Source organism: Caretta caretta, chromosome 8, assembly GCF_965140235.1.
Source record: "Caretta caretta isolate rCarCar2 chromosome 8, rCarCar1.hap1, whole genome shotgun sequence".
In the NCBI taxonomy this organism is placed as follows: Eukaryota; Metazoa; Chordata; order Testudines; family Cheloniidae; genus Caretta; species Caretta caretta.
In genome coordinates, this window is record NC_134213.1 from 83622768 (window position 1) to 83650333 (window position 27566).

Here is a 27566-nt window from a genome sequence, read left to right on the forward strand (position 1 = left end):
CCGCTCTTTTTTTCTTTCCCCTATAAAATTAGTTCACTTCTTCTAGATGAGGTGAAAGTAAGCAAGCTCTTGAAATGGGCTTGAATTGGGACCATGTGCTGGATCGGGAGAGTAATGGCTATTTCTTTTTAAGCTTGTGTACCAGGTCAGCATTTTCCCTGGATGGGTCAGCCTGCTGCAGAGCCAGGTTGTAGTGTTAGCAAGGTCTGGCACTAAATTTATAATTTTTCCTATCGAGACATTTTTTCTTTATCTTTCCCTTTGCAGCAGAAAAAAGAACCATGTATATCAACCTACTAGTTTTCAAATATCTCAAACTAACAAAAGTAAGGAAGACTTTAGGATTTAAAAAAGTGGAATAGTTTCTACTGGTTCTATTTTAAACTCTTGAGTTTGCCGAACAGAAATACTCAGAACACCATTTATGGCACTGGTTTTTTCTGTAGTAGCAACTTTTAAAGAGCTGCGTGGCCAGATGAGTGAAGAGATTTAACATCACCACCAGCAATCTTCAGAAACACATTTGTACTAATTCAAAGACTAATTTATCCTTGTTCAAATAGCCTTGTTTTTCATTGGGATGCAGCATCCTCCAGAAAGTTAGCCTGAAGCTCATGAAATAAACCCCGATACCTCTTCTTTATGAAATTTTCCATTCAGAAATACCTTCCCTTTCAAATGCATGATTCAGTTACCAAAAATCACCTGCCAGAGACCATAAGAGAGAATCTACTATATTTTAAAGCCATTTTATTTTGTCAGGAAATAAAAGGAGATTCAGCATTTTTTGGGAGATAAACTGCAGAAAGAAAGCAATGAAGAGATAGAAATGTGATGAGATTCCGTACACATCAACATAAGGTAATATGAGAGATTTAATCAGCCAAGACACAAAAGTGTGATATAGAAAGCAGTAATGCAGAGACAGACTTCAGGATTAGCATGAGAAATACATTGGATATAAATTTGCAAGGTAATACCACTGTATTAAAACACGTATGTACACACAGACGAAGTGACAGGTATAGAAGAAGTTCTTGTAAAACAAAGGCGGTAAGAATGCTTTCTACTATACTAGTAATAATTAAGGGCCAGATCCTCAGCTGATGTTAATCAGTCCAGCACCACTGACCTCCAAGATCCTTTGCCGATTTACATCAGCTGAGAATCTGGCCCCAGTGATGGAATTCTACATGCAGCAGAACAGAGGCAGCAAACTGTACTCCAACCATACAGCTGCCTTCACTAACATGCCCCTCCCTTCTCACCTCATAACAAGAGGCACAAGGGTATGCAGAAGAGCCATTTTGCCAGCTGTACTCTACCCAAGAAAATTTCCCACGTGTGCTATTCCCAAGGTGGCCAGTTCCAGGCAGCTTATAGTCCCTTTAAACTAGCTAAACTGGGGGGTTGAGGGGGAGGAGGAGCTAACTGGAATCAGGACCAGGAGCCTTGAAACCCAGCTCCCTGTTGTACCACTACTGCACCAATCCTGCATTTCAAAAAAGATAATAAAAGGACAATGAAGAGTTAGAGTAAGTTCAGAGAACTGCAATTAAAATAAATGCCGGAGATTCTCCATAGCCAGAATGTGATCCTGTACAAAAATTTACTCTCAGACCCATCCCATGTTTAATTACAGGAAGTACATTTTACTTCTCCAAATAGCAAAATATTGAAAAAAATGCAATTGTCCCTTCGGCCACAGAGAATTTATGTGATGAACGTAGCTCCAAAAAACAAGCAGTTTCAAGAAATAGGCTAGGCACCATGCCACCGTCAAAAGAGCAGCTCTTTGTAACAGCATAGATTGTCATTAACATGCATGCCACAAAATGTTACAATCCCTTCTGCTTTATTCGGGAATCCAACCTCTTGGGGCCAAATCTTGCTGACCTTACTCAAAAAAATTCCCTATTTGCTTTGATGAGTAAAAATGAGCAGGAATTGACCTTTGGCAACACAAAACATGACTTGACACAACCTGGTTCAGCACAGAAGTTGTGTGTTAACATTTTTGGAAAATACTATCATGAAACAGTGTTTCAGATTATCAACTGTGTCTCTGGTAATCCACAAGCATAGAGTCGTTGGGACCATTCATCCCACACATGGGTCATGCCCATACAGGGAACAGTAAAATATGAGTTTCTTCTTGTGGAGTTTCCTATGAATTCTCCCATCATGATGAAAGAGGAATGGCATAAGCAGGACATTGAGTTCCCCCAAACTAGCAGATCCCCCAAGAGCTGCATTAACCTAAGGGAGACCATGAAGGCGGTGTTCTACACTGTGTCTGCACTCTCTCCTGCTCCCTTGCAGCAAGGCTCCCGCATGAGGGCAGAAAACCCATCCTCACAGCCCTGCTAATCAGTGACCAGCTCATTTCTGGCTGGGAAGCATAACAAAGTCACTGTCTCAATGTACGTTAGGTAAGAGTCATGGGTATTTTTATTATTATGCATTTATTTGTATTGCACAAGCCCCTAGAGGCTCCATTGTCCTAGATGTTGAACTTACACATAGAAACAGACAGTCCCTGCCCGAAGAGCTTGCCATCTAAACCACAGGATACTTTAACACAGAATAAAGACTTAGTATTTATATCATGTATGTAAAAGTATTAACTACAAAGAAAAAAGTTATATTGCATTAAAATATTTAACAGTGAGTATAAATCAATGGATAGATGTGCAATATTTGGGAACATTGATTTTATAATGAAAACGGAGTATCTTCATTTAGAAAGTAGGTGCCATTCAGTATTACAGGTATTACTGAACCAGAGGAAAAAGTTACACATAGTGTGCACATAGCAGTTAACAATGACAAACTCAATTAGAAACTAAAAACAAGATGTGCAGTTCTACTGAGGTAACCCATGCCCTTGTATTTGTGATCCTTATCCCCCCCACCACCTTTACCGCCATCATTTTTCCTTCCCAGACTTTGTCACACCTCTACTTAGGCCTAACTCATGTCAGCACAACTCCTACTCACATCAAGCTCTCTAGTGTACTAGTTCTTCAAGATAGAGAGTAGAACCCCGGTCTCACTGAAGTCAATGGAAAGACTCCCATTACCTTTTCTTTAATATGGCACCTAGCATACTTTTGGCTACTCAGTGAACGAACAGCAAATAATAATTAATGATAAACGGATGGAAAGCTAGGACTATGTTTACTTTAGACACTTGCTCATTTAAAAAGGTATTTACCACCTTTTCTTTAATACGGCACCTAGCATACTTTTGGCTACTCAGTTACCAAACAGCAAATAATAATTAATGATAAATGGATGGAAAACTAGGACTATACTTTAGACACCTGCTCATTTAAAAGGTATTTTTACTTTAAATATTAGTAAGAATCCCCTATACCAGTGGGTAAGCGTGAAACAAATATTAAATTAATATTTTGCTAAAATAAGGCGTCAAATCAGACACCTTATTCATTCAGGTGCATATTATATTATATAATCTAAAACAAATCTATTTGACAACCCCAAAAGATTTTGGATAAATGGAGTTTGTAGACGGGGAAAATCTGTCTGATCTATTTATAAACCACACTTGTCAAAAGTATTTAGGAGAAGGTCAAAAATATTTGACTATTTGGCTTTCAAATACAGGGCAAGGAACTGAGAAAGTGATGTGCACCAGGCAATACAAATTTAGAAGGGATAGAGTCTGGATAAATGGATTTTATTATCTACGGTATATACATATATGCATGATGCTTCTGTTCTGATTTATGAAAGCAAAACTCCACCTATGGACTAATGAAATGGTATTTGCTCCATCACAGCTATTCCATTCCATTCAAAGAATGGGTGGGTAGCAGAACAGCCCAGACTAGCCCAACACGTATGCATGCACATAACTGAAGCCAAAATTTGAATTTAGATGAAAAACACAGAATTAAGAACCCAATCCTACCAAGTGCTGAGTGCCCTCAACTCCTGCTGAAGTTGTTAACTAAAATTATGCCTGTTTTGACCAGAAAAAAAGTAACTACTCTATATATTCAGTTTGAAATTAGTGTATCTGTTTATGCTTGAATAAGGCTAAGAGGACATTCACTCTATTATATTATTCAGTTCATTGCTGAAAATGTCTTTCGTATTCTCATTTACCCCAGATGATTTTCTTTGCCTGACTGAATATTCTTTGGAATCATCCCTAAAATGCCCCTTCAGCTCACTACTACTATGAGAAATAATACTTACTGCTGTATTCTGGATATGCTCCAGTTTCATATTGCAGATGTCTCCAGTTTATAACACGTTCTTGATGAAATTTTATTTTCAATACCTATGTATGATCCACTACCCTCTAATAAAACGCAGTAGTACTGTAGTTACCTTTTAATGATATGTTTATCTTCTCTGGAGAACTTTTAAAATAAAACAAAAATGCATAAGTGCTGACAGTTCAGGAAATTAACTTTTATATCCTCAGTAGAATCAAAATAATTAAAAGACAGTAAATCCTCAATCCTGCAAAGACTTACAAATGTGCTTAACTTTACGAACAGCCACACAGAAGTCACTATAGGGTCAGGGCCTAGACCATCAAGTCCATTCCTCTGCAAGAACATGGCTTAGTCCCACAATAGAAGCATATCAGGTTGTTAAAAAAATGTTTAAGCTGAAGTTTAGCCAAAAATGGCAATTTAATACACCCTTAAGTACTCATTTTACTAGCAATCTGGGAATCGCAACGATCTGTGGGTTAAAGAACTAGTCTTTCACCTCAACACCTGGGTTTCTAAATCAAATGTGAAAGTGAGTTTGTGATTTTATTCTCATCCCCAAAGGACAGTTGTTCACCCTGCAAAAGCCAGGACAATATTTGATGACAATCTGGCAAGCCTGGACTTGAGACATCCAAAGCTAGAATTTCAGGAGTGTTGAACGTGCACAAAGTGGTACACTGGCACAGCTGTAAGGAAGATTTCAGTAGTACCTGCCAATACTACCCAACGCTAACCAGAGCTGTCACTTCACTGAGGAACATATTTATATAAATTTTCAATTACAAAAATTAAGCATTAAGTCATTTGTCAGTATAAATCACAAACAGAAGAGCTCTCTAAACAGCAGGATTCAGAGTAAACCTTGTCAAGATAACAATAATTCATATTTAACTACAATCTATATGATGCAAAATATTTTATCAAGAGTGCAATGATTTCAAAATATTTATGGGAGCACTCATCCATCTACAAGCTTTAGAAAAAATATGTATATGTACTTAGGAGATTGAAAGTTCTGCATTTTTTCCTCTAGAAAGAAGGAGGCAGAAAGGGCACAGTAAGGAAAAGAATGAGTGATAATGAAAAACAATTAGAGTAGTTGTAATTCTGTTTATGCAATACATGATGAAACACTGAACATAGATTTTGAAAGAAAACGCAAATTAATAGTTCTTTGGACATTCAAAGTCCTTCTGCAATTAAATCAACTGCAATCTTTAAGGACAGATATTTTTCTGAAAATAAATATTGGGACTGGGTAATATATTCAGGTTTTTGACAAGTAAACTGATCACTTCAATTACTTTTCTGGATGGTCAGTCTGTGCTTGCTTCAAATTTATTGCAGGAGGTCACTGGAAGTAATCGTTCACTAAAAAAAGCCTACATTATCATCCTGAAGACTTTGTCCACAAAGTATGTATGAGAGACATGAAACTGTCAATAATGTTACATAAAGCTAAGATTAGTTAAAATGGTATTGTAGTGCAAGTCTAGAGAAATCAAAAGAAAAGCAGAGGTGAAATTATTTTGACCCTTTTGAAGTCAATGGCAAAACTCCCTTTGATTTCAGTAGGACCAAGATTTATAGCAGATACTCTTGTTCTGATCACACACCCATTTTCCACCAGTGTAAGAGGAGCAGAGGGCCCTTTTTCTAAAGGAAGAATTAAGATTCAGTGTTTCTCACGTCTTAACCTCCCTCACACCAGTACAAAGTTAAACTGTTTTGAAAGAGTTTACGTGGTTATGTTAAACCATTTTCATAAGTGTGTGAACATGCACACTATGCTCTGGGACCCAGTTCAGATGTGCTTTATAATGCGATCATAGGACAGAGTAAGAAACTTTAGGATTCTTTACTATATGATAATCAAACTATATGTTCCAACTCTGATTTCTGACACAGTTTATACCAGTGGTGGGCAACCTGTGGCCCGCATGCGGCCCATCAGGGTACTCTGACTGCAGGCCGCGAGATATTTTGCCGATGTTGACCATCCGCAAGCATGGCCCCCCTGCAGCTCCCAGTGGCCTGCGGCCCACTGCTTCCCACAGTTCCCAGTGGCCAGGAACGGTGAACCACAGCTACAGAGAAACCGTGGAGGGTCGTGCCTGCGGATGGTCAACGTCAGCAAAATGTCTCATGGGCCACAATCAGATTACCCTGATGGGCCGCAGGTTGCCCACCACTGGTTTATACTGACCTGACCTGCATTAAGCAGTTTGGAAGAACCACTGCAGCCAGTAACATGTAGGCACTAGGTTCTGTGCTGTGTTTTGAGGGATTGCCTGGGAGCACCAGCTCCTAATGCTGATCTGCAACAAACCTTGCTAAAGCTCTGTTCAGACTACAACTAAACCAGGTTACTTATATCTAAACCATACTTGAAATTAAGCCACTACCAAAAACATCAGTACAGCTCAAACGCTGTTAACACAATTTTGAAATGGATTTTAAAACGTATGAGTTGCATCAACATATTAGGCAGCGTGGCCAAATGGGCAAAGCATTGACTTTAACTCTATTCCCAGCTCTGCCACTGATCTCCTGGGATACATTGGACAAATCACTTTACCTCTATGCCTGTTTCCCCATCTGTGAAATGGGGATAATAAAACTTCCCTTTGTAAAGTGCTTTGAGAACTAACGAGCAAAGTTGCTCTATAAAAGTGAGATGACATTATTAACTAATTCTAAACTTTACCTTCCTTAATATGGTTCACAACTTGTGGTATAAACTGGGCTTTATAGGCTCCATCTGTGACCATGGAGCCCGCAACTAACAACTGGCAGAGCCCCCCGCCCCCACATACCATAACTCACATCAAGCCTGACACGCTCATTGTTGTCATAAGATGTAACTCAAAGGTGTCATGTAAGGTATCTTATGTAAACTGGTGACATGCTGGTCATGAGTATCACTGGGCATACATGCAGATGGCGTGTAAAGAATTGTGCCTGTGTGTTGGAAACGTGTTCCTAAAATTTATTTTGGGGGCAAACTTGATAAACAAGTTTGGCTTGGACAAAGGACTATGCATTCACCTGTGTGTCCTCTGGCTTACAAAGCTTGACCCAATGAAAGCATATTTACATAGAAGGTAAAGGTTTCAGAGTAACAGCCATGTTAATCTGTATTTGCAAAAAGAAAAGGAGTACTTGTTGCACCTTAGAGACTAACCAATTTATTTGAGCATAAGCTTTCGTGAGCTACAGCTCACTTCATCGGATGGTAAATAAAGCCATCAAGCTAAACGAGCAGGGGAGAAGACACAATCACATTGGGGGAGGGGAGAGAGAATCTACATCCCTAAAAAAACCTTCTGGCTCTTGAAACAGAGACAACAGATCTTGGATAATATAAGGGGGGAGGGGGCTGGAGACATTTTAATTATCCTTCACTTAGGGGATGATAGCATACAGCTGCCGTTGAGCCTAGGAAAGCTGGATTCTCTTGAACTGAAAGGCAAGAGTTGCTGGAGACTTAATGTAAGTGAGAAACCTGCTTAGACAAAGATTGCAACTTGATGAAATGGAGTTTTAATCACTAGGGCTATGTCTACATTGGCAATTGAATGACAAAACTTTTGTCTTTGAGAGGTGTTAATCCCCCCACTCCCCGAAAGACAAGCGTTTTGCCAATGACAAGAGTCAGTGTGAACAGTGCTTCGTTGGAAGGAGCACCCTCCTGCTGACAATGCAAAAGCTTCTCATTGGGGGTAGAAGTTTTTTGTCCGCAGGAGAGCTGACAAACAACAGCTACACGGTGTGAATTTTAGTGGAACGGCTGTAGCAACACAGCTGTGTCCTTAAAAGCTGTGTAGTGTAGACATAGCCTTAGAAGCATGTTTTATTTTGTTTGTAACCAGACCTGTTTTTTGTTCTTGCTAAGTATCACTAAAATCTCTGTTCTTTGTTAATAAACTTTTTCTTGTTTTATTATAAAACCATCTCAGTGCTATGTATTAAAGTAGACAGTGAATGCTCAGCTAGCCAAACAGGCTGGTATGTGCTCTGTCTCTTTGACAGCAGTGAACTTAACTTCTGTGAGTGTCCAGTGGAAGGGACTGATCACTGCAGAGAGATGTCTCTGGGGAACTAAGGTTCATCGATTGTTACCTGCAGCAAACTGGCAGTGTCCTCAAGAGTTTGCTGGCAAGGCGGACAAGCTGCTGTGTCAGGGAGCTGACACACATCTTAGCAACAGCAAACTCTCACTTGCTGAAGCGGAGATGGGTAATACACAGGCTCACAATTCTGGGTATCTCATGCAAGACTCACTATAAACATAACTACACATAAACAGAGTTGTGAAATAATAGTTTGGGACCTAACAGTATTTTCAGACAGATCTACATGGACAATTTTTGGGAATCTCCTACTGTTTCACTAACACCCATGTTAACCTTCGTTCAGACTGGAGAACAGTGTTTTAGCACTGCATGATACCGTAAACAGGTTTTTATGATCATCATATTCTGCTTACTGCTAAATCTATTTCAGTTCTAGTCAGAAACGAAAACAAATCTTTGTTACAGATGCACAGTTCAGAATGCCACATGCAATATGAAACTGAAATAATAAGATGCTTGTAAGTGTAACACATGATGTTACAAGTGTGATCTGTGGTGTTCACCACAGCTAGCCACTATCAAAAACCTGCAGATAAAAAAAGACAAGCTTCAGACACAGATGTGCATTAAAAATTGTCAAACATATTAGGCTCTTACCAGAAATGGACTCCAGCAAATGCAAGAGACACACATTATAGCCAATAGCTGAATGATCATTTCAAAATGATGAGATCGGCCTTGTCTTTGTTGACTTTTAAATTTGACTCTTAAGAGAGTAATTCCTGTGACAGCATTGCACAAGAACGAAACAGCAAGGGCCAGTAACCCAAGACAAGAAAAAAGTAATAGATAAAATCGGTCTTCCCAGTCCTCAATATGTTCTGTTTTATAGAAGCACCAGGTCCTCGATGCTTGAATTTGATATGCTCTAAAGCTAAGAATAGGCAGCAAAGCTATAAAAACAGCAAAGAGACATACCGTAGTCAAAATCATTTTTACATGTTTAGAAGTCATTTTTGTAGAATGAAATATTGGTTTAGTAACTCCAATGCAACGTTCAACAGCCATCACACTGCCCAGAAAGAGAGGGCACAGCCCAAAGAATACCATACATATGCCAAAAACACTGCAGAGAATGTTTGATTGATTAAATCGAATCCAGTCTTTGTCAGAGGCATACACAAACACAGCAATAGTTCCATTGATGAGATGGCCAAAAAGATCGGTGATAACCAAACCACTAGCAAAAAGCAAAAAAGATGCTTTTGATTTCTGTCTAAATCTCTGATATGCCTTCATGAGAATTGCTATTGCAAGACTGTTGGATAAAATTCCCACCGTCATGAATATTATTGAAAATAATACGGAAATCTTTTTGTGTGCGTTGCAGGTCGTGTTTCCTAATCCATCCAGCACTGATGATTTTGACCTGTTCATTGTTGGAAAAGTAGCTGGAGCACTCAATACATTTCAGCAGTCATACAATCAAAAGGCATCTGTAATATTTAAAAGAAAAACATTATAAAAGGCACATCTCTCATTTGATATTTGAAACAGATGCTCCAGGTAGCTTGTGGTAGAAATCTAATTTCCCTGACCTATCAGGTGCATGATGTGGCATGACATCTTTGAGCAGTTACATCGGGTATAGTGATGTAGTGCTAAGTTTAATAGTGCTGGAGCCCTGCAGAAATGATCTCAAATTAGTAATTCTGTCACACCTGAGACAGTCACCCAAATCTATCTTGTGTGCGAGTCTACCATAAGATCAGGCACCCATATTCAAAACCTAACACTGTACCAGTCAACTTTATCTCACAACCACCAGCAGCAGCATTCTCTATTGCCCATTCTTTGCCACCCGCAGTGGGCAGAGAGTCCACGATGTCAGCACCCAAGGAAGGAGTCGAGAGAGTCTCTCACTTCAACTGGGGCAGCAGATAACTCACACCTCTAGGGGAAACCCCTCTGCGCCCCAGCACAGGCAGACCCATGCAAGCCGCAGCACAGTAATCACCCTGCGACAAGGCGGGACTGGGTAAAGCAAATCCCCCTGCAAATTCGCACCACTTTCCCTGCTTGCAACATCCCCCTACAAGGGGCAGCAAGCCTCCTCCAGGCACCGTCCGCGATCGGCCTGGCCACTCTCAATCAACTGCAGCTCAACAGCAGCAGCCACGCTCCGATTGCGATTAAACCCCGTGCAAAGCACGGGAACACACTCTAGCAGCCGCAGGACTTCAGTGCGCCTCTCAGTGCAAACTGGGGGACCTACGTGCGTCCACCTCTCCTTTGCAAAAGTGAATCTCGCAAAGCCATTTAAATACAGATAAAGATCAAATAAACCGAGATAGACTGGACAGCAGTGTACGTTTGCCTAGACGCTGCCTTTTGTTAAGCGGGGAGGGGGAATTTTTCTTGCATTACAGAAACAGACCCTAATATTAAACTCCTACCTGCGCTGAGTGCCCAGGATCGTGCACCGATAAAGCGGCTGGGCGCCTTCCTCTGCCTCTCACGCGAGCAGCAGCTCGGGCTGTGCGCACACCGACAAGTTTGCAAAAGGTGAAAAGTTTCTACGCGCTCCTCCAGACCTTCCCTCCTTCTCCTCCCTCCCTGCAGCCGGCTCCGCAAAGAGATCGACCAACATCCCACTCCTCCTCTCCACCCTCCCTCCAGCTGGATCAACTTCGGGGCTTCCCACTCTGCCTTCGGCGTCAGGTACCCATGAAGAGGGGAGCCAGCCGCCGTTGTGCCCTTCCCCAGGGGAGAGGGCGAGCAGAGCCCACTGCGTATCCTCCTCTTCCCCCTCCCGCCGATCAGTTCTGGCGGAGAGTCACGCACAACCCACCCCGCAAGTCCTCACGCCTGCCTCTTTGCAGGACTTCCGAAGTGCGGGAGCGTCCCTCTGCCCTGGATCCCAGGGCTCTCCGCCGCTTCACCGCCTCTTGGCATTATTTGCTAGGCAGGGCCAGCCCTGCAAACCCTTGTGCGCTTACTTGACCTCCCACACTGAAGACAGAGCCCTGTTGAAGTCAGGTGAGCAGGGACGACTCACGCAAGGCAGGCTCAGGCCAGCAATTAGACAAAATACAACGAACCTGTGTAGTCTCCCTATACTACAACGCTAGATAAAGATGGGCTAGATTAGGCAGTAGAAACCAACTGGAGGAGGACAAGGAGGAATCTGCTGCCCTGTGTCCATGAAGCGCTACGAGCGGCAGAAATCATGTCTAAATCCCAGTGAGCGAATCCGAATGTTGGAAAACATCAAGGGGAAAGTGAATGCAAAGTATCATCATTTTTAAATAGTGCATCCCGAGTAACCAGCTCAGCCTTTTGCTCCCTCAAGTTTGTTAGCGTTGGTCCTATTCAGAAGTATGCACGAGTTACTGCCCCGCATCCAGCGCCTGAAAAACAGACTGTCAGCGGCAGCCTGCATCGCGGGTTGGGTACACGCCGCAACTTCCCGCTATCGCTTCATTTTATCTATATTTAAACTGACGTTTATGGTTCTGCGGGATATGGTGGAGTGAGTCACACCGTAGGGTTGCCAACTTTAGTTGGACGAATTCCTGGAGATTTAAGACATAATCTTTAATTAAAAATTAATCTTTAATTGCCGGAGCCTCCAGGAAAATCCTGGAGGGTTGGCAAGCCTAGTCACAGGGATCCCCATGACACACAACTCCCAGGGTGGGAGTTCAGCCTTTGCCTTACCAGCCAAGGGGAGAGCGATCATCCTAGAGTGAAAAATCACTTCGGGCAACAACAAGACCAGTCACCTCTTACTCACGTCTCAGCCCAGGTGCTCGACGCTTTCCCCCGCTACTTTCCCCGCACGTCTTGCGACACACAGCTCTGACCGCCAACTTTCTGAACTTTAAGCGAGCATTGCTCAAGCAGCCAGCCGGCCGGCGGAGATGGGTTTCTCCGGAGAGCGAGCGAGCCTGGCAGAAGCCGCATTCAGCAGCCAGAGAAGTTGCAACAACCGCTCGTTTAAAGGGCACCTTCGGGGCTTTCGGGACGGCCCCCGTGGACACGTGCGTCTCCGGCTGCCAGCGGCGAGCTGAGCCTCGTTGTGCAGAGCCCTGGCAGCAGCTGGTTTCCCGTCCTGCCCCTCCAACCCCAGCGCCCTGCTGGGGGATTCCTGGCAGCCCCGCAGCGCCGGGGCTGGAACAGAAGGAGAAGTCGCCAACCTGTCAGCAGCGGGCCAGGCTTCCCAGCGATCCTCCCACCGGAGCCCCTCGCTCCCCGGGCTGAGCAGCGGCGGGAAGCTTCCGCGCCAGCCGGGGAAAGTTGGCCACGCGGAGCAGCGGCCCTGTGGGGAAAGCGAAGCAGGGCCGCGTCTCCAGTGCAAGCAGGGCCGGTCACCCAGCTCCAGGCTCCCCCTGCGTGGCGCTGGGGGCTGCGGCAGCCAGTCGCTCCGCGGCGCGCACAGCCCGCCCCGCTGGCCGCATGCTGCCCCCTCGCATCGCACGGGGTGTGGAGGCTCCTCTCCTGCCGCGTCCCTTCAACCCCGAGCCTCGCACGCCGTCCCTCCGCCTGGGCCGGCGCTAACGTCACGCTGCCTGCGCCCCCCCTCGCAAACAGCCCGCCACGCGGGGGGAGGGGGGTTAGGGCAGGGCGGGCGAAGCCAGCCGCGCACCTGGGGAGGGGTCCTTTGCAGCAGTGAAGTGTGAAATAAAAGCCCCCGCCCGCCTCTTCCCGCTGAATTGGGGGGGGGGGGGTGGTCTCATGGATACATCTGGTCCGTCTCCATGGAGCTTGGCACTAATAATGAGCAAGATGTTGCTTGTTTATTTCTGCTGGCTGCTGATTTAATGAGATCACGGACAAATATGTAGCACTTGACATCTTCAAAGTCCTGGATAGACAGGGCAGGACTGCAGCAGCCAGGGGCACCCACCCCTCTCAGCTGCCCAGCCGCATGGGCTGAGTCTGCCAGGAGCCAGCTTCAGGCAGGGGGATACTCTGGCCCACCCCTGGCATTTCTCATTGGAGAACTGGGGCCTCTCTTTCCCAGCCCGGTGCTCCTTTGCTGGGGGGCAGGGGGGAGGGTTCATGCAGGAGCAGGGAGGCCTCGGCCTTCCCCCTCTAAACAGAGGAGTCTGAGGGGCAAAGGCCGCCCTCCTGCCACCTTATAAGAGGGTCCTGTCAATGGATGCACCTCTTAAAACTGCAGCATAGGCCCTAAGGTGGGTGGGGTGGCAACACAGAGCCCTCCATTGGGCAGGATGGTGTTGGCAGGTGACCCTCTACACATCCAGAGGCCCAGGCAGAACAGTCCCCCTCATAGGTGCAGCTTGGTCCAGGCAAGATGAGGGGTGGTCCAGTGAAATGTGGCAGCAGCAGATGGAGGTCCCCAACCCTCTCCTTCCTCAGCTACCTAGAAGAGGTAGTGGTGGTTCCTGGAGTCCCCACTCCTCCCACAACTTCCCAGAGGAATGAGCAGCTTCCAGTGATGTTGTCATGTGTTATTGGAGCTAACCTGCATGTCGAACTAGACACAGGCCTATTAGCTAAAGTGACCTAAACTGCAACCACAACAGAAATAATTTCATTTTGATTCTGAGCTGATTAGGACCAATAAATTCCAGGAAATTCTTTTTAAAAATATAATAAAATATCCAATTTTATTAACTTTAGAAAAAAAGTGTCAATTCAACATTTTCCAAAGTCATAAACTGAGATGAAGACTTGAAATTACAAACTGTTAGCGGTATCATGCCATTAGTTTTTAAGCAAAACTTGCCCCTTGAAATGAGTGGAAAGTTCTCTTTAAAAGAAAAAAAGTTGATGACACTGCATAGCCCCATTCTTTGTGAAAGAGAAATTTAAAAAAATCATTCTCATGTAGTTCAGGCCCAAATTTTGCCAGCACTTTTAATATCTAAAGCCTTGTTCCCCATAAAAACAAAGACACCAGTAATGAGAACTTGTTTAAGAAGGAAATGACAATTCAAAAGAAAGGTAGCTGCAGGTAGTAAGGCTGCTATTGCAAAAGGCAGGCTTTATATATTGCTGATTTGCCTCTGTCAAGGATACATGGTTTTTATTCACAGCCAACTGCAGAATATAATATACTTCTAAACTGTATAAACCCTAAAGAATCTTAATTTAGGTGCTGAGCACTGAGAGTTCCCAGTGAAGTCAACATTTTTCAGGATCTGGCTCCTATTATGGAGGATAAACGCCTTGAGGGTATGTCTACGCTTCGAGTTCGGGATGTGATTCCCAGCTAGCACACTAAGAATAGAACGTAGCTGTGGCCGCGCCAGACGCTAGCCAACTGGAGTGCATGCCAGGCCAAGACCCTAGGAACATAGTTGGGGCAGCTAGCTCCTCCCGCTGCTTGCACTGCTGCCTCTACACTCTACTTTTAGCATGCCAGCTCCATGAGAGCTGACACCAGTATGTCTCCTCTAGGTGGGAATTACATGCACCCCCAGGTTGAAGTGCAGACATACCCTCATAGTCCTCAAGAGAGGAGACGAAAAACCCTAAGATAGAGACATTTACTGCTTGCAGAAATACAGTCAAGGGTGGAAAGAAGTATAGGTTTATAGAGCTCATCCAGAAAAGGGCAATGTTCAGTCAAAGGCAGAAAGAGTGAAATTTCAATTCTTACAGAAATAGGAACAGTGAAGACAAGAAGCAGTGCAAGCAAAAGAACGTCAACTAGAAGCAGTCCCCTAGAGACAGCAGCAGCAGAAAGTGCTGTACCTCTGAGGGCTTGAGCCACAGAAACCACAACATTGCAGCTTTGTATGATTCAGAATTGCTGATAGGCAGGCTTTGTAAAGAGACATACAGGTGAATGGGGAAGGCATATTTACAGCCCAGCGCTCCTCTGTAGGCTACTGCAAGTGATGTATCATGCTAGATTAGGGGAAAACTGAAGTGATGGAGTCCAAGGATTAAAATGGTATTGTCTGGGGTGAGGGGGGAGCATATAAATGGATGTAGTTGGCCAGATCCTCAGCTGGTGTTAATTGGCATTGAGGTCAACAAAAATATTGATTTACTATTAAAACTATTGATTTAATAGGGAGGGAGAAGCTGGCATTTTATGTTTACAACCAGAAATCAAAACACGCAACAACAAAACAAGGAGAAACAGTACATGTTCACACTCTCAGTTTAACTGTAAACCTATAGCCCTGCCTTCCAAGAGGCAATCTTCCAAGCAATCATTTAATGAGGCTCCCATGGTCACCTGTGTAAGAAGAGAGGCAAAATGAGGTGAGATTAACCTCTTATTCACCAAGGACCAGATGATGGCTCTCTACTCTATCAGCAAGCAGTTTGACAAACAGCCATCATATACCTGTATTTGAAAGACAGTCACAGATAGGACTGAAAGAAAAGCCTTTGGTGCAAGAGCTGTGTGGAGAGGCTTAATGGGGACCCAGTATTGCTCTGGTTTGCATAAAAGCCAGAAAAAGAAACCCTACATTCTGCCCTTGGATGCATTCACAGAACTCCTGTTGACTTCAGCATTTCTGTGTGAACTGGAGAGTAAAATTTGGGCCAAAAGGTTTTGTTTGTTTGTTTCTTAGTTGTTTGTTTTGTATTGTTTATTTTAGATCCTTGAGCTCCTGAAGCTGTGAGCCAGTGCAAGAATGATGAAGGTGCACAGCAGTTGTCTGGTTTCTCGTCCAGGCTGGAAACCTTGGCTAAATGTTCCCTGCTCCATGCATGATATAACGCGTTTGAATACTTGGAGGCAAGACAAAAATAGAGAGGTTGGTAAAAGAAATATGTGATAATAAAATGACAGCTTGCATTTCCACTTACTCAGATAATTTCAGTCAACTAACCAAATACCAAGCAAAGCATCCAAAATCCAGATAGTGAAAGGACAGGACAAGGAATCATTTCTGGACTGAGATGTATGTTTTCTTGTATATACATTACCTTCAATGCTTCTGTTAAATTTCTGGTGTGGTCTGTTAGTTTATTATTATATTTTTGTTGTCTTCCATGTTTAACCTTACTCTCTACAAGATTCCAAGCATCTCTTTTGCTCTTTGCATGGGATGATACTAGAATATATCAGGAGGAGCCTGGACCACCAGAAAAAAAAACAAAACAAAAAAAACCCCCCAAAACTGAGTGATGCTGCATCCTTGTACGCCCGGTCACAAATCCATATAAGATTTGGCCCAGCTGCCCCTACATCATGTCAGAGGGTTGGCCAGGCCAAACCTGAGTAACACTGCAACCCCACATATGGTTACAACACCGTTCACTCAAATTTGGCCCAGCTGCCACCTCCTCCCATCATGCTGGAGAGGTTAGTTGGGCCAAACCTGAGTAAGTGGCACTGGGACCTGGCATTTGGCAAGCCCCGCCAACTTTTACGATAACCACCAAGCCATCAGAAGACTTGCTGTGCCCCCCTCCAGACAGCATGCCACTCCATCCACCCCCCACCCCCGGCTCCATTGAGAACCTCTGTTCTAGGGGATAGAAAGAGGGCAGCACATTGAAGTTTGCCTAAGGCGGAAATTGTCTTGTATATCATATGCTCTGTCTAGTTTAAGGAAGGTGGGAGCGGCAATGTCCATAACGCACAGGACCCCATACTTCTTTAATCAGAGCCTGCTCTACTGATGTAACATAATCAAGATAAATGTGGTGGTGTTAACATCATGTGGTCAGATAGTGTAGTCCTTAATCAAACCAAACTCTCATTGAAATTCCTTTGATTGAGAACCACATAATTTGGCCTGTAAACATTTGAGACAGAAAAGACTCAAGGTCTCCTAGACTATGAATGAATCCCACTGTATCTGTTTTCATGAAGGGTCACCAAACTTTTCTATAGAATCATAGACTTTAAGGTCAGAAGGGACCATTAAGATCATCTAGTTTGACCTCCTGCACAACGCAGACCATGGGATAGTACTGCTTTCTCCAGGCTCTCCCATCTCCTAAGAACTAGTGTTACCCAGGTAGAGTCATTTATATAAAGGATCATCTTTTACAGCATGAATCATAAACTCAAGTGAAAAAGCAAGATATTTAGGTGAGAAACTAAAGGAATTTGAAACAAAATGGGAGTAAGGCACCTAGCCTTGTGGTGGTGGTGGTGGTGGTGGTTGTGTGTCCTGTAATCATCATAGTAGACTATTCCCAGTTATCACTTTGAGGGTTAACAGGTTCTTGTCCAAGATCAAGCCCAGTATTATTAAAATTATTATGTAGTTGGGAACCCCTATGTGCATAGGTGCAATACTCACACTATATTTTACAAATAAAATTTACAAACAAATTTACAAATAAAAAATTTATTCATACATTTAGCAAAGTCACACACACTCTAATTCAGTAAGGTAGATAGAGATAATACAGAAAGTACATCTGAACATCCATACTCACAACATCCCTTGCAGAACAACCTGAAATGTTAGCCATTATCTACCGTCACCTTCCTCATCTTCACCAGCGGCCATCATTCTGGCCCCTTCCAAGTGCTACATCTCTCTCTCCTACTGCCCTGGGATGCCACTTTCATAATATGTTACGCTGGTGTTACCATATCTAATGCATATTCAATAGGGGTTTCTCCCCTCTTTCTTATTTGTATTTCCTCCCCTTATTAATGTTTACTAAATATTAGTAAGTGTCTATATGTTAGTGTATTTATGATTTCATCCCATTATCATATACATCAATTCATTGCCCTGGCACTCTTGCGGTTGGATGTTCCGTCCAAAACCTTCCAGAAGCCAATGTCAGTTCATGTTCTGTGGTTGGCTGATGTCATTATGGACAAAATTCCTCCCTACACTCTACTTTCAGTTCTCCAAAACTTATGGGTTACCTAAGTTTATCTATGCCAAAGTTTATAGGCCTCAAGCTAACTGCTGAAGCCAATGTCTTACAGGATACAAGCCTGTATGTTCCTTGCATTACTGCTGAATATAATAAAGCAGAATATAATGCAAAGCAGTGACTATAATAGAGGTAAGCTGGCATACTGGGCTACACTACGCAGTTCAAGAATGAATCTGGCAACTGGCACAGGGTCCTTGCTGCAAGGTGTCCAATCCAAAAAGTTTCACTTTCCTTACAATATTACATTCAAAAGCATAAGCGACAATGTGGGCGAGGTAATATCTTTTACTGGACCAACCGAAGTTTGTCCAATAAAAGGTATTACCTTACCCACCTTGTATCTCTAATATCCTGGGACTGACACAGCTAAAACTACACTACTTTCAAAACCATAGACCGGTATTAAGGTCTGCTCCCAACACATCTTGCAGAGTGACTATACCTTGGTCTCACCTCTATAGATTTTCATTCCTGCAGTGCGCTCTGTCTGCAATCTCATGACCGTGGATGTTATTGTCTAAGATACTTTGAGATCAAATCAGTAGATCTTTCATCTTTGAACCATTTATTTCAGCTAATGTTTCCCTTCATAGGGCATCAATATCCTCAACCATTCTCATTCTAACCTGAATTTCCAATCTTCTAGTTTTAGCCAGGTCATCAGCTATTCACTACTATATATACCATTGTGTGATGTAATCCATTGAAAAATTAATGTATTCCTTCACTTTCCAATCCTCCAAGCCTCCTTATGAGTGGCATTGTTGATAGCATTCTGGTTTCTTCTAAAGGAACTGACAAGTCAAAAAAATCACAACATCTGCCTCCATTTCTGCTCTGTTTATTTATTATTCAGTAAGACTAGCTTTCAGTTTGGCATATAGTTCACTTTAGGAAGAAGGTTGAAGCCAGGTAGTTTGGCATCTGTGAAATACCGGGTGCAATCCAGACCAGTGAGGAACTGGGACACCCTTGCCCTGCAATCTTGGGTGACTTACTTGCTGGTAGTAGCTCCCACTTGGGCTGCTCACAAACAGCCTTCCACCATGCAAGTCACACTCTGAGTATCTGTGTGTAACTGCAGTCTGCTAGCCATACTTGGGTTATACTCCGGCTCTCACTAACATTGGTGCAGGGTGACCCAAAAACACTCCCAGTCCTGGATTTCCCCCCAGAAATATATATTATATATTGTCCAACCCTTTCCTGGACAGTCCAAATATATTAAATCTGTTTTTCCTTAAAGGAATAATATACACCATCTTACCACCTTAAAGGGAGTTACCTAGACACTTTAATTTAAACACACTAGATTAGATAAAACAATAAAACAAGTTTATTAATTACAAAGACAGATTTTAAGTGAGTGCAAGCAATACGGCATAAAAGTCAGAAATAGTTAAAATAAAGATTAAAAACATTTTCTAGTGCCTTGCTTAACAAACTATATTAGATTCAAGGCAAAGTTTCTCACCACATGCTTCCAACAGCATTACTGACCAAACTTTCAGGTCAGGACCCCTCCCTCTGTGTTCAGTAGCTGTTTCCTTTGTCTTCTCAGGTGTGAAGAATGAGATGACCAGGGAGAGGAAGAGAGGTTCCTTGGGGTGTTTGCTCCTCCTTTTCATAGTTTCAGTCCCTCTTTGAAAAGCATTTCCTTCTGAGAACCAAGAGACAGGGTGTCTGGTGAAGGAAGGAGACCTCAGCTATTTCTTTGCTTAAGAGGCAGATCTCTTTGTCCCTGCCCCCCTTTCTTGCCAAAGAATGGCCGATTTATAGGTGATGACCCATCAGCTTTGTTGACACCTGGTTGGGGCATCAGCTTGCCCTTTGTCTTGGAGAAACTGAGCCATTCCCCAGACTTATCTGGAAAACACACTTCAGTCATGATTTAAGCTTATGTTCATAACTTTTCATATAATATTGCTACATGCATTTTACCATGATATTAGTGATCAGCAAATTATGAGTTTTCAAATGATACATCTCAAGGCATGCCTTGTACAAAGTGTGTAGGGTGTGAATACAGGGGTGCCTTCCATCACAAATCATAAAAGAATCATGGTTAAAAGGGAAGATACCTAAATGGTGGAAGTTAGCAGTTATTGTCCCTCTTCTTAAGACTGGCAAGGATGCCACTTCTCTGGGAAGCTATCACCCTGTATCTTCAAGTCACCTTTGAAAGACAATGGAAAGAATGGTTCAAACAAGGCTTCTATGGTGATTTTTAAAAGAAAGGAAAATAGAACCTACCCAAAGGCATACAGGCTCTTGTACTCAGCTATGGACTTACTGTTGGCCTTCTGTCAGACTAGTATTGATGGATTCCAACAAAAGCCACTAGTCATCAATAAGAGCCTTTCTGGATCTCAGTGCGGCATTTGATAGGTTTGACATGATAAGCTCTTAGTGAAACTCAGTGAGAAGGGAATCTGTGGTAAAAATGTACCTTTAGATAAGAGATTTCCTATCATATAGGAAAATAAAAATAAGATTAAATGGTACTTTTTCGGAGACCAGGCCACTCAGGGTGGGAGTTCCTCAGGACTCAGTTTGAAGTTCTCTTCTTTTCCTACTGTACTCCTCTGGACTGCCAGGTGGCTTGAAATAAACTGTGTACATGTATGCAGGTGTTATTGTGCTTCATCCTAGGTTGTGAAATAGAGGTATTGGAAAATGATTGAATGAGGACTTGGAAATTGTAATTAGATCGGCAAAGGAACATAAATTCCAGCTGAATCCAGCAAAAATAAATTCCTCCTACTTTACCACTAATCACAGGACGTTCAACCACAGTCTGAAACTGACGTTGGGTGGAGAAGGTATTGCCATATGATTGAGAGGAACTGATAGATCCTGGGATGACCTTGAACACAGGTTTGGACTGTGTAGTGTTCTATGGCCATCCCTCCCAATCAGGCTCAGAGGGAGGCCACTCTGCCTCACTCCATCAAACAGTCAAATTACAGGGGATTAGCAGTCTTTGGCCTAGATTCCTGGCTAGGCAGACAACAATTAACAGTCTACCTCCCTGGCCCTTTGGGCAGGGCAGAGTAACAAAACATCTTTAGTCTAGCCTCTTTGCTAGGGCAGATAGGGACTACAGTCTGGACCTCTGCCCCTTGGGGTGGGGCAGAGCAGGGAGCAGTCTATAGCCCAAGCCTCCTGGCCATTACAGACAGCAAACAAGAGAGTCTGGGGCTCACAGACTTCTGGCTGTGGCAAGCCACAGATAACGCACAGGCCTTCTGGCCCAGGGTGAGTAGGACGCCACGCAAGGGGTGTGGTTCTCAGCAGGAGATAGGGGGGCCCAGGGCCACCCTACTCCTCTGGGTTCTGCCCAGGGCCCCAACAGTGGCGGGTAGTCCCGCCACTGGGTCACCTGGGATCCTACCGAAACACGCTGACTCATCTCTCAGCACTATAACCAGACTAATGCCTGGTTCTCCATGGCTACTTCCTACCACCCTTCCTTGGCATGGCTCTGAAATCTATGGGTCCTCTATCTCCTCGAGGTAAACAGTGGATGGCAGTCCCAGCAATTGCTCACCACAGTTGGTTTGAGTGATGCACAGCTTGGTGCCTGGTCCAGAGTTCCGCAACAAGAGAGAGACGTCGATTGTTAAAAAGAAAAACAAAAAATACAATTAATCCATTTAGAATTATTAATAGTATGCAAAAAATAAGATGTGCTTTACAATACATGGATGTCTGATTTTATCTGGGCTTTGCATCCTGATTTTAAAAGAGACATTTACTTTACATAATTTGCCAGTGAAGGATAATTCACTACATCATTTCCTGAAACAACCAAGCCCTGGTCTACACTACAAAATTACTTCGATATAACTATGTTGCTCAGGGGTATGAATAATCCATACCCCTGAGCAACATAATTATGCCGACCTAAGAGCCAGTGTAGACAGTGCTATTTCAGCGGGAGAGCTTCTCCCACCAACATAGCTGCTGTTGCTCATGGAGGTGGATTAACTACGCAGATGGGAGAGCTCTCTCCTGTCAGAGTAGAGCATCTTCACTAAAGTGCTACAGCGGTGCAGCTACAGTGATGCAGCTGCACCAATGCAGCATTTTAAGTGCAGACCTGCCCTAAGGCTGGACTGACTTTGCATCAAAAATTAATTTTACCTCATGTCTGGAATATGTTGTCAGGAAATGAGGCCAGTGATATGAAAGTACATAATAATATTGCTCTAAATGTATTTAGCTTGTTACTACAATATGTCACCAATCCATAAGTCTTCAAAAGTACAAAATACTGTAACAAAAACAAAAACCAAAATTCTTTAAAGAATTATCCATTCATGATAGCCCTTTTTAAGATCAACTACCATTTGTAAATTCTGTGCTGGTTTGACAGTTATAAGTTCCAGGGCTGTGTAAATAGAGCAAAGTTACTTCTCGTGTGCACTCATTTCAGAAATACTGCATTAAATACTTAGTACATAGAGTGAGTTGGAATTTCTCCTTCAGTGGTCTGTACAGCTGATCCCATGGTAATAGGGTTGCCTGGTTTTAGAGGCAATAGGGTAAAATAAATACTATCAATAACAATTTCTAAAGTTCTCTCTAACATTTTTAAATGCTTTTTCTGTAAAATATATGGCATAGCAGAATACTCTCATTTGGGATTACCTGAATAATTCATTCTTGGCTTTGCCACTCAGGTAATGTGACCAGCCTTTATCTAGGCCACTCAAACTTTTATGCCACACCATCAGGGTATTCTGTATATACCATGTAGATAGTGGTCCTGGTGGGTTCTGAGATACAGTTCACTAATCCTAGACTGAATATTTCCTGTGTTCTTGGCGGAGGAAATTCCTCGGTAATTAAATATAAATAATTGCAGTTTGTAACAACAAGCCCTAAATTAATTCAGGAAGTAAAAACACACCAGTGTTCGTTTCCTACCAATGTGGAATAAAAAACAAAATGTCATCAGAAATAGCCTGAACAAACATACATCTTTCTGATGTAATCTCTATCTGTTGAAAAGGAACAAGGTATGTTTGCTTGTACTGGAAGTACAACTGTGGGACTTTTGTGGGGTTTCTTAGGTTTTTGTTATCCCTCTCCTTCCCTCCACTACCAAGTCTCGCAGCTAAGAAGTTTAGTCTTACCATCCTGGTGGTCACACCTGTCTTCTGACAAACAAAAGAATCGCTGCCCTTTATAGAACTAAGGAAAAAAGTGTGTATAATCCACATGGTGAGTTTTAGAGTCATCACAAAAAGAACGGTGTTGTTCTCTTTGCCGGAGGATGGGGCATCCATGCTAGATTTTTATTGTTATTACAAACAGGAAACTATATTAAATTAAGGGTCTTAATGTAAGTCTTGACCTTGTCAGAGTAGAGGCACCAACCCAGAAGTCTCTTCAGGGGGCCTGCAAGCCAAGACCCTGTTTTCATTCCTTTAGGCTGGGATTTTCATTGCTGTTTAAGGGAGCTGGGCACCTAGACATCCAATTCCTAGACATCAAATTCCAATGGGAGTTGAGCACCTTTGAAAATCCCAGCTTTAGTTATTTTGCTCCCAACTTCAGTACAAACCATGCTGAATGGATGAGATGTGGGAAACAGCCCTTCCAAGACATTTGAGAATTGTGAAAAAGATGGCCCACAGGTTTTTCCTTCAAACCAGCACCATTTGTAGAATATGAGGAGCTGGACATCATCTGAACTGTCAGAACAGAGACCAGAAAAAGCCAGGAACATGTAAGCAATTGGGATAGATACTGCTCTCAGACACCATAATGGTGGGTGTAGTATACAATTTTGAGGATGAGAAAGATGTGTCAGTAACACTATGCACTGGCACCATTTAAGAAAAAATCTGCAACAGACAACTAGAAACATTAGCAATGAGGCATGCAGTGATGAACCCTTTCAAACAAATTTGGTTACTCTGCGCCAAGACAATAAACTATTGTGTCTGTGATTTATAGAAAATATGTCTCTTTTAAGAGAGAGCCTGAGAGGCTCCAATTTATTATTAATTATTATTATTATATTATAATTATATAGTGGCTTAGCAAAGGGTAGTTAAAGCCTCTTACCTCATCTGAGATGAAACTTTACCAAGTGATAGAGAGACAAGATGGGTGAGGTAATATCTTGACTTTTATTCAACCAATTGCTGCTGATGAATGAGAGAAGCTTTCAAATTACACAGAGCTCTTCTTCAAGTCTTGGAATGGTAATCAGAGTGTGTCAGCTAAATACAAGGAGTAAATCCCAGACCTAAAGAAGAGCTCTGTGTAGCTCAAAAGCTTGTCTGTTTTCACCAACAGAAGTTGGTCTAATAAAAGATATTATCTCACCCACCTTTTCTCTCTCTCTCTCTCTCTCTCTCTTTCTCTCTCTCATATCCTGGGCCCAACATGGCTACAACAACACTGCAAACAAAAATGACTTGCTAACAGAGTGCTACAGCCAATAGTAAATCTTGGAGGTGGCCACTGAAGCCTTTCATTATATCAGTTTATTTAATGACGTTTCTTTCTACTAAAAGGGACATGGTCAATTTAATAATGATACTTTTCCTCTAAATTGTTTGACCTATTAGAGTTACAAGGGACTCCTAAAATTACTATAACTGAAAAGTATTGGAAGAAAAAAAATCTTGTTTTTCTTCTGGGGTTTGCTTAGTTTGTACATTTGATAACACTGTGGAAGTTGAAACTGATTCTTTTTTCATTACACCATTGCAAAACTTGTGAGAGAGGATACCCAATCCCTTGTATATAAAGAATTTCACTTTTTCCTTGTGCTATCAGTGAGTGTTCCTTGCTGTTTGTGTGGGTCTTTCACACAGAAGAAGGGGGGAAAGGAATATTTGAAAAAAATAAGGAAATGTGATTGTAAAATCACAAAAAATAGGCAGGGGAACAAGGCAGCAGGTATTGTCCCAGGTATCTCTTTTAATACTTTTTTAAATTAACTCTATTTGAAGTTGATTGAATGGAGTCTTGATTACCTTTGGATTTATGCACTTCCTATGGACATTTCTAGAGATTTTCATGCTATAATTTGATTCCTGTCTCCCCAAGCATCTAATTGGCCATAATCAATAGAAAATTCTAATTGATTTTAAAAGTATTTGTTGTTTATTTACATGTGGATTTAGAAGCCTGACTTCCAGCTCCTACTTTTTGAAAATCTTGGTCCTTGAGCCCAGCTATACAGGACTCACAGGGAGCCATAAACATCTCCAGAAATGATGGAAAATGGCTTCAAAGATACGATTTTAAAGTCCAATATGATGGCATCTCAATGGTTCTATGGTTCTATGGATAGAAGCAAACAATCTCCTCTTCCAATGACAACATTCCTATTTTTAGCACTGCGGGGCCATGAGAAATTAGACTTCAGAGCTGAATCATTTTCATGTATAGACAAGATGTCACTGCATGCTGCAGGTCTGAATCTTACCCATTCTGATCATTGGGAAAGCCCTCCACATCAGGGTGGAAGTACTAGCCTATCCATAAGTATGGTGTCACTATAACATAGTTGAGATAATTTAAAATGTTCGGTACAAAATATACTATCTTATGCATCCCCGCTTTAATATTCTGATGCATAAGGACAAAAAATCTGCAATGGGATATTAAATGCTGTGTCATATTAATTCTTTTCCAGAATGGAGACATAGCAAGAGATAGGCTGTCTTGGAAGTCTAAACCAGAAGGAATCATCCGTTATTCTCTTCAATGATTCTGCTCAGATGAAATTAAATAAAGAAATCATTTCCTTCAAACTGTCTTAACATATTATGTTTATGACATGTGACATAACTGCTAAAATAAGTCCATTATGTGAATAAATCTCATTAGTGTATGTCTGCTGTACGCCCTCATCAAGTTATGTGGTATTATTTATTTGGCTACTGCAGCATTTTCAAAGATTTAATATATGGTTCAAACACTAAAAAAATGGTATTTTAAAATAAATGCATAGGGCCCTATTGTTCTGTCGAGAATTTCAACGAGAATTCCCCAGTCATTTCAGTGAAGAGTTCTCCTTAAAAATTGATGGCCCATACGTTATAGATCTAATTAAAATCCTGTATTATGACACAGTTTAATTTCTAGCTTTATCCAGAAGATAGGAGACTATTCTATAGGATTTTGTCACTTAAGTAATTTTACGACAAATTAAGATTCTCTCAGGACTTCAATAAACCATATTATAATTATACTCTTTCATTATATGCCTGAGGATAAAACATTAACATATAAATACATTTAACTATGATCAGTTGTTTCTGTGAGCTCTTTCTTGTTTTTAATTGTGTGATACCACATAGCTTTGGAGGATGCGCCGTATGTTATACTTAATTATGTCCCCCTGCAGCTTTAAATCAAGGAGGGGAACTCAAAACAACAGGGGCTTCTGTTAAATATAATTGCTTTCCTTTTCGGGTCTGTTGGTAAAGGGACAGCTACTAAATGAGGGCGGTTACTAATGCAGGGGGCTTTTCTAGTAATTAAGAAAGGAGACAATATTTAAAACAATACTGTGATTTTATAGGAAGAAGTTAATTCTAGACAATCGCATTGTCCAATAATTTTTTTGGAATGACATGCTGGAATAGGTCCCAGAAGCCTCCTGCTAGTTCCCACAAGCCCCTTGTTAAAATTCTGCCACCAAACTAGAAGGTTGGGTTCATTTCTCTGCCTCTCCAGGAGATCATTCCTCCCTGGATTCTGGATCATCCCTGACAGAGATGACTTATTCCTGAGGCGCATAATAATAATTCATCTCAAAAACAAGTCTTCTGCTTTTGAAAATAACAAGATTTAACCACATGGATGGCATTTTCAAAACATTTCCTAGATCCCCATTTCCCAAAGAAGGTCTTCAGGTTAAGTGGATTCTAGTAATTCCAGCTCATGTAGCATCCCACACAAAGTTCATTATTGAGGGAAGGGCGGGAGAAGAGGGAAGAAGATGCACATGATGGTCTTATTATTTATATTACAGCAATGCATAGGAGCCCCAAAGATCAGTTCCCATTGTATAGACACATAGTAAGAAAAGGCCCTCCCCAAAGAGATTACAATCTAAATAGAAAAGTAGTGGGAAAGAGTGGTAAAGTGAGTTGCACAAGGACAGGAAGAGAAACCAGGTCTCTTGGCGCCCGGTCCAGGGCCCCATGCACTAAACCTCATTGCCCCTCAAACTCTTATCTCTAAAAAAATTAAGAAGTATGATGTTGACAACTTCTTTCGTTTTCTACATACAAGTCATTATATTCAGGAATGTGTATTGTGATTTAGGGCTTGGCTACACTTGCGAGTTAGAGCGCATTAAAGGAGCCCCAGGCACACTAGCTCACTACCCGTCCACACTGCCGAGGAACGT

At 42.3% G+C, this 27566-nt stretch overlaps 1 protein-coding gene across 4 annotated transcripts in view; it reads right to left on the bottom strand.

The window, feature by feature from the left end:
• The window catches only part of PTGFR (prostaglandin F receptor), a 37551-nt gene extending 24626 nt beyond the window's left edge, over positions 1 to 12925 (bottom strand). For 2 of the 4 annotated variants that reach the window (XM_048861140.2, XM_075131709.1), the window contains exons 1-2: positions 12129 to 12925; positions 8990 to 9828 (exon numbers count right to left, since the gene is read on the bottom strand). In XM_048861140.2, the coding sequence (XP_048717097.1) occupies positions 8990 to 9769 (780 nt within the window). In that variant the 5' untranslated portion in view covers positions 9770 to 9828; positions 12129 to 12925. Of the gene's footprint in view, positions 1 to 8989; positions 9829 to 10788; positions 10927 to 12052 lie in introns of those variants that run through there. The other 2 variants (XM_075131708.1, XM_048861141.2) reach the window with 2 other exon arrangements.
• Between the last annotated feature and the right edge of the window lie 14641 nt (positions 12926 to 27566).